Here is a 13,133-nt window from a genome sequence, read left to right as displayed (position 1 = left end):
ACCAAGAACATGAAAGGCAGTTCACAAAATGACTCGTACCTTAACTAGATCTCCAACAAGGTCCATTTTGTTAAGCAGCAGACAAACCACTATGTATCGGGCATAATAACGTAGCTTTTTGACCACAAGCTCAGGCCTAAAAAAAGTGAGCAAACCAAACAGGTTTAAAGCAACGAAACATTCAGTGCTCCATCTAACCAAGAAATAAGTGAAAAACATTCACCGTTACAAATTAAATCTTGACACAATTTAAATTTTCTGCACATAATTTAGGTATAATTCTTAATTTTGCTGTTTTAATTCAACAGCATTTTTTAAAAACATCAAAATTGTGCATAAAAGCAAAGAACAAATCTTGTCTGCTGAAATACTCTGACAAGACTTGTACGTAACCATGTCTGTAACATGTAACACCTGCAGCAGTTTATATTTGTAGTTATAAACACACAAAAGATTGTTATGAAATCAGACAGATTGGCATACCTATCCTCCTTAGTGACCTGGGAGTAGTAGGCCCTTTGTCTTATTGCAGAGTAAAAGGAAAATGCTTCATTCAGATAACTGGTCTCTGAAGTACGTAAGCTAAAGTATGGGGTGGTATGGAAACAAAAAAAACAATAAGCATTATACTGGAATGGGTGGGGGGCAGGATAAGCTAAAATGGTGCAAAAGGGGAATAAAAGTTTTAAAAAGAAAGGGTGATATTTTATCAGTGGCACATATTCCTGATGGTGGAACAAAATAGATTACACTTCTGCTCTTTTGCTTTTAGCTGGTTCTCATGTAATTCGAATTAAAATGTGCCAGTGGAATATTGGATGACATGTGATCACATGATAAGATAAGCTCTTCACAGGTGAAACTTGTCATCAGTCCACATTGCAGCAGGGGTAAAGCAGGCTGTAACTGATCCACCTGCACAAACAAAAGGGTCTGCATCACAGCTACAACTTTCCAGCTCAGTTGATCCATTTCTTGCTGCTTCCTCAAATTAAGCATAGTCCCTCTGCCTCGCCTTCATACCTCTCCACCTCCACCCCTGCAAAATCATTCCTCCCTTACCATTTGTCTTGTCCTGACCCCCTGTCACTCATGTCCAAGCCCACCTCCTTAAAGATGTCAGAGTCTAAATAGAGACATGCCCCATGACTCAGCAATGCTTCCTTGCAAGATCTCCTTAGGACCATCAGGGAAAGACAGGTGATGTTCTTTCTTGCAGACAACATCTGGAGATTCCCCTGCACCACAGCCCACAAAAATGCTAGCCAACTTTAATTTTTTAAAGGAAAGCAAATCAGTTTTTTTCAAGCTTCATCAGACTATTCACACATTCAATACGTTAGTTCTTCAGAAAATGTTTTGTTTCCTCCTTCTATTCTCTTTCACCTACTGTCTTTTCTCAACCTTTCCCCTATTTTCTCTTTTATTTTTCTAGCTTTCACCTTATTTTCTTTATTTGTTCTTGCCACTCCCTGCATGCTTACTTTTTCCTGCACTTCACATAGGTCAGCAGATTACAGGATTGCAGGAGAATAATGTCAGTGCCATAAAATGAGCACAGGGGAAAACAGGAGAGAGAAGATTTTTCTGAACTCTCAAAGTGTGAAGATTGCAAGTATGACAGAAAGTTGAGCAATCACTTCAAAAATTGTGAACAGCAGCCTTGAATATTGGTTTTGATCGTGCAGATGCACTGAGTGCGCAACGTAATGCAGGCTGGTCATAACTTAAAGCGTAGGTATACCCAACAATTGAGAGGATTTTCCTTAATGGTAAACATTGTGGGTATTTACCATAGTTGCAAAACCTTGTTATTAAACTTCTCTTCACTTGAGCTGGTGTTGCTCCTAATCGTTGGAAGCAATTGCTGATCTCACAAAGCCGTTATAAAGTCAGAAAATCACACTTCACTGATATCAAAATGTCAGCAATTCTTAATTTCTTCATACATTACTTCCATTGCCTCTTTTGCATAAGAAAGTTTGATCCCAAAGCAAAACAACCAAAGCACAGGGTTGGAGCCAAGGCTGAACAGGGCCATTAAAACTAGCTGTAAGAAGTTTAAGTGCCCGTCAATTTTCATCTGCAAATGCAAGACTGTCTGAAATGTTGATTGACTACACAGAACTCATTGTTGTTAGATTTATGCCAACTCAAAGAAGATATGGTGCTGTGTCAAGACAAATCAATGCATTAAATAGGCAGAGATGGTAAAATTGGGAAAGACAGTGTGCCGTAGTAATGTCACTGGACTAGTAATCCAGAGAATCTGGTTATTGCTCTGGGGACATATAATTAAAGTCGATCCTAACAGCTGGTAGAGTTTGAATTCAACTAATTAAAAAGAAATACGTGGAATTGAAAACCAGTTTCCTTTATTAGGACCAGGAAACTATCTTCAGTTTTAAAAATCAACTAGTTCACATATCCTTTGAGGGGAAAATCTGCTGTTCTTATTTGGTCTTACTCCATTCCTACAGCAGTGTGATTGACTCTTAACTGCCCTCTTAAATGTCATATCAAGCCATTCAGTTCACAGACAATTAGGGAAGGCCAACAAATGCTGGCCTTGTCAGCGATGCCCACATCCCAGGGAATAACAAAGTAAATGCTTTCTCAAAGTTGGCATGTAATTAATTTGCTTTCAACCATTCAAAAATCAAACTTACTAATAATGGTAGTAGAGTTGTCCTATTTTTGAAGCAATTTCTCCAATCTGCCACCTCTTCAGGCCATACCTATTATCCAGAATTTGCCTAGGGTAAAAATTGTACAAATAACAGAAATAATACATACAGCATGCACAAACATGCATGAGACATATTGCATACATGAACTAAACTTTCAAAATAACTGTACAGAAATTCTAACTTGGTACTTGTATATTCAGTGAACACTAGTTTGATAGTGCCAATTAAGTGCAACATGCAATAATTTTTAAAGCCACTAAAAATTGAATGTGATGCAATGCAGAGCAAAATACTATCAATTTTTAATCTATGCAAAATTAATCACATGGCAATACCTCTGACACACAAATTGTCACATCACAAAACTCTCTTGCCTTATCCACCGAACAGAATGAGACCCTTACCCAGTTCCTCCAGCAACTTGAGAACATAATAGAAAAAATATCTGACCAATTCAAAACAGAGCTTCACCTCCAGTTTAATCAAAGTAAACAAGATTATCAGGGTTGTTAGAAGTATATTTTCCTCTTTCCACGCTGATAGCATCAAGCAATCTAAAACCAAGTTGGACTCAGCATTATATTACATGAATATAAACAGATTAAATGTAAATCTTACACATACTGTTACTCTAACTGAGAAACTATTCATATTGTGAACAATGATACCTACAATCTCAAATGCATAATGATAATAATTTCAGTATACTGTACCAGAGTCACTTCTTGTAACTAAACACAAGACAAAAGGATGGCAGGTGACAGGATCATGAAACATTTATCTATTTTTCATATACTGAAATAATTTGCTGAAAACAAAATATTATTTCATCGAGTAATATACCAAGCAAAATTTCTTCCAACCTGTGCTGCTGTTGGAACTTCCAGAGTTTAGTGTAAACATCAAAAGTACGGCCAAAATATGACTGCCATTGTTTCTGTCCATATTGAGGTAAATCCCTGTAAGCAGAAAATAATCTATTTATTTTAGAGCCATGAGCTAAATTTGTAAAAGCAAGCTGGTGAACCAGATGAAGAGGCAGAGGACAAGGGATAGGGAGTAGGTGAATACAGACAACTAATAAAACAGAATGAAAAGACATGGGGTGCGTATTCAGATCATTAAGCTTAGAATTCAATAAATATTGCTGATTCAATAATTTATTTGGAATTATTACTCAGTTCAACCAATAGCTAATTCAATGGGCGGAAGTTTCCCTAAAAGTTTCTAAGCGTTATCAACGGTGACAAAAATGGGGTGAACTGCGCCAGTCTCTTGGGCCATGCCACATTGCAATCTTTCAACATATGCAATAAAAAGTCTCCATGCGAATCACGCCATCACCAAGCCTCCAGGTGGGTGGCTCACGCTAAGTGGCTGCAGCTGTGCACAGTTAAGCAGGGGGCCTGCATTTTAACACTCCCACTGCAAACAGTCAACTACAACAGGAAGACAGCACCGGGTAGAGCAGCTGGCATTTCACCGAGAGAAAGCTGGGATGGCTGCTGGACCATCTTTTTCCCCCCCATGACAGGTCGACAACCCAAAAGGACAGGCCAGCAATAGTCAGTGCCTGTGCACTGACACGGAGGACCGGTGCCCAGTGGCGTAAGAAAACAAACAACCATGTTCATGCAGCAAGGGTGAATGTCCTTCCCATCCAGGCATCCTTCCCATGCGTTGCACCAGGAAAGTCATGTCAATCCATTTCCTGACACCTCACAGCCTTTTAACACCTGACCCCCTCAAGCCTCCTTCCAAACCATTATAACTCTTGATGCAGAGGCATGTTTCTATCACACAGCACCTGACTGCCCCAATGCCTGACATCCTGTGCCCTACCAGCCCTCAAGCTTTCAATCCCCCCTTGTGCCTGTGCAGAACTTGGCCCATAACAGGAGGGAGCAGGAGAAGATCAACAGTGGACTTCCTGAGCTGCACCTCATGACGCCATTCAGAGCATGCAATAAGCTGTCAGGAGAAGCAGGGGAGACAGCTGCGATAACAGCCAGATCGGCATGCGCCACAGAAGTGAGGAATCACAAAACCTTCATTAAGTTGCAATCTGCCCAGATACTGGATCCTCCCTTCCACGAAACCACATGCTTTCTTTTGCAGGAGACTACCCCGATAAGGGCAGGACATCAGGAGTCAAAGTCCCCACTGCAACTCGCGTTCACATCTGGATGGAAAACTCCAAGGAAAGTACTAATCAGCCGACACAAGCATCATCCACACCATCCATCAGTACAGATATAGTCACCATGGTGGGACATGTTAGCAGTGAGGCTTCTGACCAGGGGACCCCCAGACTGCTGAGTCCCCCCACCCCTCCCATACTGCACCTGAGAGATTGATGCTCAGCAGTAATCACCTCTTCGCTCTTCATTACTGCTGCACCTGAGCCACACTTTTCAAGAACAATACCAATTGGTACTGGCAATGACATCACAATGGAGAGGGTGAAAACATGTGTGCCAAACTCGCTAATGATACTGAAATCCAGTCAATCTCATGACAGTAAGAAATTGTTGGCACCATTCAGAATAGGCTGGAAGATCGGATTTTTATCTTTGCACATCGCTTTCCCCGGTTTGCTGTATTGGTCACCGAGGGTAACAAGGTGGTAAAAATCACACTCCGTATATTTGGAATTATTACTCAAAAAGTCCATATACTCTTTCAGCCTCGTCACGATCTGCAACAATTTGAATTTATAATGTCTTTAATGCGATTAAACAGCTCAAGCTGCTTCAAAACAGTGTTGTCAACCAAAATTCAACCTGGAAGCCATAGAGTGATTAAGGCAGAAGCAGGATCAAGTAATCAGATGGTAACTAGGCAGTCCTGGTAACAACAGGTGCATGGTTGGATGTTCATCTCGGGGTCAATAACTGCACGTTGTTCCACAAATCAGTGTCACCTTGAATATTTGTACAGTTGATAAAGAAAGGATGGAAGGATTTATGGAAACGGAAAAGGTCTGCCCTGGAAAGAAAAGACAATGGTAGTGAGGTAATGAAAATGGAATTACGGGGAATTTCAAATATTTCTTCTGTTAATCCGTAGTTATTCACTATATCTGTAGTGGCACAATGGCACAGTGGTCAGCACTGCTACCTCATAGCACAAGGCACCCGGATTTGATTCTGGCCTTGGCTCTGTCTGTGCGGGGTTTGCATGCTCTTCCCATGTCTGCATGCGTTTCCTCCCACAGTCCAAAGATATGTAGGTTTGGTGGATTGGCCATGCTAAATTTCATCTTAGTTTCAAAGATCTGTCGGTTAAGTGGATCACCATGATAAATGCATGGAGCTGCTAGGATATAGGTGGGATGTTCTTTCAGAGATAGTTCGGTGCAGACTGGAAGGGAAGGATGGCCTCTTTCTGCACTGGAGATATCTTATGATTCATCTTCAGCTGCATTATTCTCCTGGCCTGTTTGATATTCACTTTATTGTTTTGAAGAGGAATGACTATTTCCAAATTGCTGGAGGATATTTCTTAGATTCTTAATGTGTTTGTTTGTTTTATCTAGCCCCATTACAACAAAAATCTATGCACAAGTCCATGGATAACACAATTTCTATAAACAGGAATACAACAGGGGAGACTAGTCCACCTAGCCCATCAGAGTTGAATTTAAAAAACCAAAAACAACCCTCATTTATTTGGAAATTTCACAGAAAGTTATGCTGATAATGGGCTGCGAGAGAAATTGTTCAATACAAGCAGGCAGGTTAACTTGTCTGAGTTTCAGGGACATCTTAAATACCCTTCCCCTCTCAAAGCCCATCTCCATTGCAATTAACATTGCATTGCTATGGGCCTTGTATCCAGGTAAAAATGCTGATTAGTTGTCTTTGAGACTCCAACTCTCTTACTTCAGAAATAAATGGGCAGTAACACATCTATTTCTAACCGACATTCGCAACACATTTATAGAGACATAGATAGAATCATAGACATTTACAGCACGGAAGCAGGCCCTTCAGCCTAACTTGTCCATGCCATCCTTTTGTTTAAACCCCTAAGCTAGTCCCAATTGCCTACATTTGGCCCATATCACTCTATACCCATCTTACCTATGTAACTGTCTAAACACTTCTTAAAAGTCAAAATTGTACCCACTTCTACCACCACCTCTGGCAGCTTGTTCCAGACATTCACCACCTTCCGTGTGAAAAAGTTGCTCCTCTGGACCCTCTTGAATCTCTCCCCTCTCGCCTTAAACCTATGCCCTCTAGTTTTAGACTCCCCTACCTTTGGGAAAAGATATTGACTATCCAGCTGATCTATGCCCCTCATTTTATAGACTTCTATAAGATCACTCCTCAGCCCTCTACACACCAGAGAAAAAAGTCCCAGCCTCTCCTTATAACTCAAACCATCAAGTCCTGTAGGATCCTACTACATCTCTTCTGCACTCTTTCTAGTTTAATAATATCCTTTCTGTAATAGGGTGACCAGAACTGTACACAGTATTCCAAGTGTGGCCTTACGAATATCTTGTTGAAGTTGTACAAGATGTCCCAACTTCTGTATTCAACGTTCTTTCCCAAAGGTAGGGGAGATCAATGAAACCAAGCATGCTGAATGCCTTCTCCACCATTCTGTCCACCTGTGACTCCACTTTCAAGGAGCCATGAACCAGTATCCCTAGATCTCTTTGTTCTGTAACTCTCCCCAGCATCCTACCAGGTGAGGGCACCAGAATGGTGGAGCTGATTGGCTGTTGCAGGTAAGATTTGCATAGAGGCAGTCACTGCTACCAGAATGTGGACGTCCAGAAGGCACCCTCCATCTTCATGTGAAGGTCAGTGTCTAGGTGAATGGCAGAGCTGATTGGCATTGCAGGTAAGATTTGCATCGGCGCAGTCACTGCTACCAGAAGATGGTCTATGGAAGAGCTGTTATAAAGGGACAACTAAACACCAAAAACACATTTCTTGGACTTGGAGACTCTCGTGTATTTACTGTTAGTACATGATGCTGCTTTTGTAGCCAAGTGTAAACAGCTTATATCTTCTTCCCAGTAAAATAACTTGGACCCCATTTAACCTCGAATGATCAAGATATCCAGGCTTGCTGACAAGCAGATTAAGTAGCATGATCCCTTATTTTAACCTTAAAACAGTCTCAAAATAAAATTTTATAAATCTTATAACCATAACTCATCCTTCAAATTTGCCCATCAATATTTTTGACATTCGCTGCTTGCCAACAAAATACATCCAATAGTGTAACAGCATCTCTATCATATAACACTAACCAAGGATTCTGTCCTTGGCTCCTCCATAGCATTCTCTAACTCCAGTCTTTAATCAATCAATTCCCCAACCCTCAATCTTTCTTTTCCATCTTTCCTGAACACCTGGCTGGGATTTTGCCTGAGGCAGTGAGAAGGGTTCCACTTTTGCACTGGGGCAGCCTTCAAAAAAAAACAAAAAAAAAGGGCCCCAGTCATTGAGTTACTAAGCTGCTGTTGACCAGGTGAATCAAAGGAATCAGAGGCTGTCCTGCCAGCAACACATCATGGGTTGTGCTCCTGGTGCCAATGCCCATCCCCTCAGTCCAGCGCTATACAACGGAGAAAGCTCCATTTCATAGGCAGCTTTAATGCTGCTTTTCCAGCCCACCGTTGGCCTTTGCTGATTCCTGGGACAATCTGACCCCGTTTCCAGGAATATTTAGTATCCAGTCGTGCCCTTTTTCGAACGAGGTCTACATTGTCATCACAACGTTAGATTCAATCTGGTTATGTGTCTGAAACTTACCAATTTTATTTACCACATTTTGTGTGTTTACATTGTTACAATTTCAGTAGAGGCCAATAACTTTTTTTTAAGTGAAAGCCAGTTTTCAACAAAGCAAACAAAGCCACAAAATGCCACCATTCAAAAAATAATTTTTACTATACAAGAGTTAACAAAGAAAACACTAGGTACTTTCTATCCTATACTTTAAATTGCAGAATTAACATCAATTAAAAGCAAATTAACAGGTAAATTGTGATTGAATATAACACTACACCTTAAATGGCAGTTACAATTAAGATGTGGAGATGCCGGCTTTGAACTGGGGTAAACGTAGTAAGAAGTCTCACAATACCAAGTTGAAGTCCAACAGTTTTATTTGATAGCAAAACCCACTGGCTTTCAGAGTGCTGCTCCTTTGTCAGGTAACTGGGAGTTCTGTTCACAAACAGGGCATATAAAGACACAAACTCAATTTAAAAATAATGGTTGGATGGCAAGTCTTTACAGGTAATCAATTCTTAAAAGGTACAAACAATGAGAGTGGAGAGAGGCTTAAGCACAGGTTAAAGAAATGTGTATCGTCTCCAGACAGAACAGTTAGTGAGATTTTGCAAGCCCAGGCAAGTCGTGGGGTTACTGATAGTGAGACATGAACCCAAGATCTCAGTTGAGACTGTCTTCAGCTGTACAGAACTTAGCTTATCAGTCTCTGCTCAGCGACTCTGCGTTGCTGTGTGTCATGAAGCCATCTTGGAGATTGCTTACCTGAAGATCAAAGGCTGAGTGCCTATGACCGCTGAAGTGTTCCCCAACAGGAAGAGAACACTTTTACCTGATGATTATCAAGCCATGTTCATTCATCCATTGTCGTAGCATCTGCACGGTTTCCCCAATGTACAATGCCTAGGGACATCCTGTCCTGCAGCATATTAGGTAAACAACGTTGGCCAAGTTGCAAGAGTGTGTACTGTGTACCTGGTGGATGATGTTCTCACGTGAGATGATGGCATCCGCATCAATGATCCAGCACTTCTTGCAGAGGTTGCTGTGGCAGGGTTGTGTGGTGTCATGGTCACTATTCTCCTGAAGACTGGGTAGTTTGCTGCAGTCAACGGTCTGTTTGGGAATCGTGCAGTTGTTTGAAGGCAATAAGTGGGTGTGGGGGGTGGCCTTGGCGAGATGTCATTGATGAAGACAAACATGAAGGCTCCGGAGAAGATGTCGTAGCTTCTCCACTCCAGGAAGTACTGGACGAGGAAGGGTACTCTGTCTGCCGTATTCGTCTTCTGACGCGGTCGGTGCGATTTTTCACTGTGGCGCGTTGGAACTGTCGAATGATGAGTCGAGCGCCATATCCTGTTCTTGTGAGGGCATCTTTCAGTGTCTGGAGGTGTCTGTTGCAATCCTCGTCTGAGCAGATCCTGTGCATACGGAGGGCTTGTCCGTAGGGGATGGTTTCTTTAACATGTTTAGGGTGGAAGCTGGAGAAGTGAAACATTGTGAGGTTATCCGTGGGTTTGCAGTACAGGGAAGTGCTGAGGTGACCATCCTTCCTGAAGATGTGCGTGTCCAAGAATGCAACCGATTCCAGAGAGTAGTCCATGTTGAGTCTAATGGTGGGATGGAACTTGTTGGTCATTATATAGTTGTTTCAGTGATTGTTCACCATAAATCCAAAGGAAGAAAATGTCATTGATGTATCTAGTGCTTAGGACCAGTTGAAGGTCAAAGAGATCTGAAGATACACAAGTCAAACATACCCAGCCAACCCATCATATCGAGCAATGGGACCCTGGGCAGGAACCTCTCCAGCTACTTCAAGGGCATCCTGAAACCTATTGTACAAAAAAAAAACCCCAGCTTTTGTCGTGACACTACAGACTGCCAGCAGAAACTCATCACACATGGAGCAGTTGAACCAGGAGCACTCCTCGTCACAATGGATGTCTCAGCACTCTACACCAGCATCCCCATGACAATAGCATTGCTGCAAATGCCTCAGTACTCAACGCCGACAACTGCCAGTTTCCAAATGCAATTTTCCAATCATCCGCTTTATCCTGGACCACAACATCTTCACCTTGAACAAACAGTTCTTTATCCAGAGACACGAAACAGCCATGGGGACCAAATTCGCACCTCAATATGCCAACATCTTGATGCACAGGCTCGAACAAGATCTCTTCACCACACAGGACCTTCAACCGATGCTATACACTCGATACATCAATGACATTTTCTTCCTTTGGACTTATGGTGAATAATCACAAACAACTATATAATGACATCAGCAAGTTCCATTCCACCAGACTCATCATGGACTACTCTCTGGAATCGGTTGCATTTTTGGACACATGCATCTCCATCAAGAACGATCACCTCAGCACTTCCTTGTACTGCAAGCCCACGGATAACCTCACGATGCTCCACTTCTCCAGCTTCCACCTTAAATACGTTAAAGAAGCCATCCCCTACGGACAAGCCCTCCGTATACACAGGACCTGCTCAGACGAGGAGAATTGCAACAGATACCTCCCGATACTGAAAGATGCCCTCAAGAACAGAATATGGCGCTCGACTCATCATTCGACAGTTCTAACGCTCCACAGCGAAAAAATGCACTGAGCTCCTCAGAAGACAAACACGGATCACAGCAGAGAGAATACCCATCGTCGTCCAGTACTTCCCCAGAGCGGAAAAGCTACAACGTCTTTTCCTGAGCCTTCAACATGTCATTGATGAAAACAAACATCTCGCCAAGGCCATCCCCACACTCCCACTTCTTGCCTTCAAACAACTGCGCAACTTCAAACAGACTGTTGTTTGCAGCAAACTACCCAGCCTTTAGAAGAACAGTGACCACGATACCACACAACCCTGCCACAGCAACTTCTACAAGATGTGCCAGATCATCAACACGGTGCCATCATCTCACACGAGAACACCATCCACCAGGTACATGGTAAATACTTTTGCAAAATGGCCAACGTTGTCTACCTAATACGCTGCAGGATAGGATGTCCCGAGGCATGGTACACTGGGAAGTCCATGCCGACGCCATAACAGCAGATGAATGAACACTGCTCGACAATCACCAGGCAAGAGTGTTCTCTTCCTGTTGGGGAACACTTCAGCAATCACGGGCGTTTGACCTTTATTGTTCAGGTAAGCATTCAAGGTGGCCGTCACGACACACAACAACGCAGAGTTGCTGAGCAGAGACTGATAGCCAAGTTCCACGCATGAGGACGGTCTCAACCAGGATCTTGAGTTCATGTCACGCTATCTGTAACCCCAACGACTTGCCTGAGCTTGCAAAGTTTCACTAATTGTTCTGTCTGGAGACAATACACATGCCTTTAACCTGTGCTTAAGCCTCTTTCCACTCACATTGTCTGTACCTTTAAGACTTGATTACCTGTAAAGACTAGCATTCTAACCATTATTTTTAAATTAAGTTTGTGTCTTCATGTGCCCTGTTTTGTGAACAGAACTCCCACTTACCTGACAAAGGAGCAGCGCTCCGAAAGCTAGTGGTTTGTGCTACCAAATAAACCGTTGGACTTTAACCTGGTGTTGTGAGACTTTTAATTGTAGCTACAATTAAGACAGACCTTACAAGTTGGCTTGGCAATCCATTCAGATTTTGATGATCACAAAGTCCTTCACCTCTGACTTCTACACAAGGGATTTCAGTGTTTTTCCTACTATGAGTTTGTCTGATCTCTAGTCAACAGCAATGTACAACCAACCAATGTTCCATGGGCACAGTCTGCATCACAAATGATACGTATCTGCACAGCCTGCTCAACTCAGTCAGAATGGCATAGATCCAGCAATGTTACCTTCATGTAACAGACACAGCTGCAGCATTTTATTCGGTTTGCTTATTCTCAGCCTCTGCACCTACCCGAATCATCTTTAGCTCATCTGTTCTACTCTAATGCCACTGTTGCTTGGACTGAATTGGATCCTTTTAAATCTTTCAGCAAGGATTCATTTCAATTTCCAACCTCAGCTTTCTCCTGATTTCCTTAGAGGTATCTTTTGCTTCCCTTTTAGTTTCATTTTCAGTTCTGTTTTTATTTTGAGGTAGGGACCATCACAAAAAACTGAAAATTAGGTTTAAAAATGTACATTCCCTCAATGTACAATCACTGTCAAGTACAAGTTAGACCTTAAAGCCTTCCCCCATAGTCTGCCCCTTCATAATACCTTATTACTGCTTACCCTCATGCTATCTGCCTTTCCCAATCCTTTGTGCATAACATTTCTTCTTTGTCATGCTGTAACGCGGTTCCTATTAATATAAGCTATGAGTAAGTATGTAGACTTTTGGTTTGAGTTGAAGGTGAATTGGGGTTGTTTAATTTCAGTTTGGTTTAGTGTGCCCATGTCTGTTTACAAATCACACTTAAACTTTTGACCCATATGAGAGATTTTTAGAAGGAAGAAAGCCCTGTGATTGCTACGGAGAAAATTGCTGAGGGTGGAGCTATGCTCTAAAAAGAAAAACTCATGAGTGTTTTACTTTTAAGGAAAAACTAAGTGCAAGAGAAGCTGACCTGGAGACTACAAACATCCAGTCTGTTGTGTTTAACCAGAGAACTCAATTTTATATGTTTAGAGAGAAAAAGAGGGCGTTCTGAGAGTTGAGTAACTCTGTAAAGAGAGCAGAGGTCCA

The 13,133-nt window shown here is 42.0% G+C and overlaps 1 protein-coding gene across 3 annotated transcripts in view; it reads right to left on the bottom strand.

Moving 5' to 3' along the window:
* scai (suppressor of cancer cell invasion) overlaps nucleotides 1-13,133 on the bottom strand; it is a 180,752-nt gene that overhangs the window by 91,454 nt on the left and 76,165 nt on the right. For all 3 annotated transcript variants that reach the window (XM_080212011.1, XM_080212013.1, XM_080212012.1), the window contains exons 3-6: nucleotides 3,554-3,649; nucleotides 2,670-2,756; nucleotides 484-582; nucleotides 40-136 (exon numbers count right to left, since the gene is read on the bottom strand). In XM_080212011.1, coding sequence (XP_080068137.1) covers nucleotides 40-136; nucleotides 484-582; nucleotides 2,670-2,756; nucleotides 3,554-3,649 — 379 coding nt within the window. The remainder of the gene's footprint in view (nucleotides 1-39; nucleotides 137-483; nucleotides 583-2,669; nucleotides 2,757-3,553; nucleotides 3,650-13,133) is intronic.

Source organism: Carcharhinus amblyrhynchos, chromosome 25, assembly GCF_965287045.1.
Source record: "Carcharhinus amblyrhynchos chromosome 25, sCarAmb.v2.hapA, whole genome shotgun sequence".
In the NCBI taxonomy this organism is placed as follows: domain Eukaryota; kingdom Metazoa; phylum Chordata; class Chondrichthyes; order Carcharhiniformes; family Carcharhinidae; genus Carcharhinus; species Carcharhinus amblyrhynchos.
This window is presented reverse-complemented; position numbering and strand designations above follow the sequence as displayed.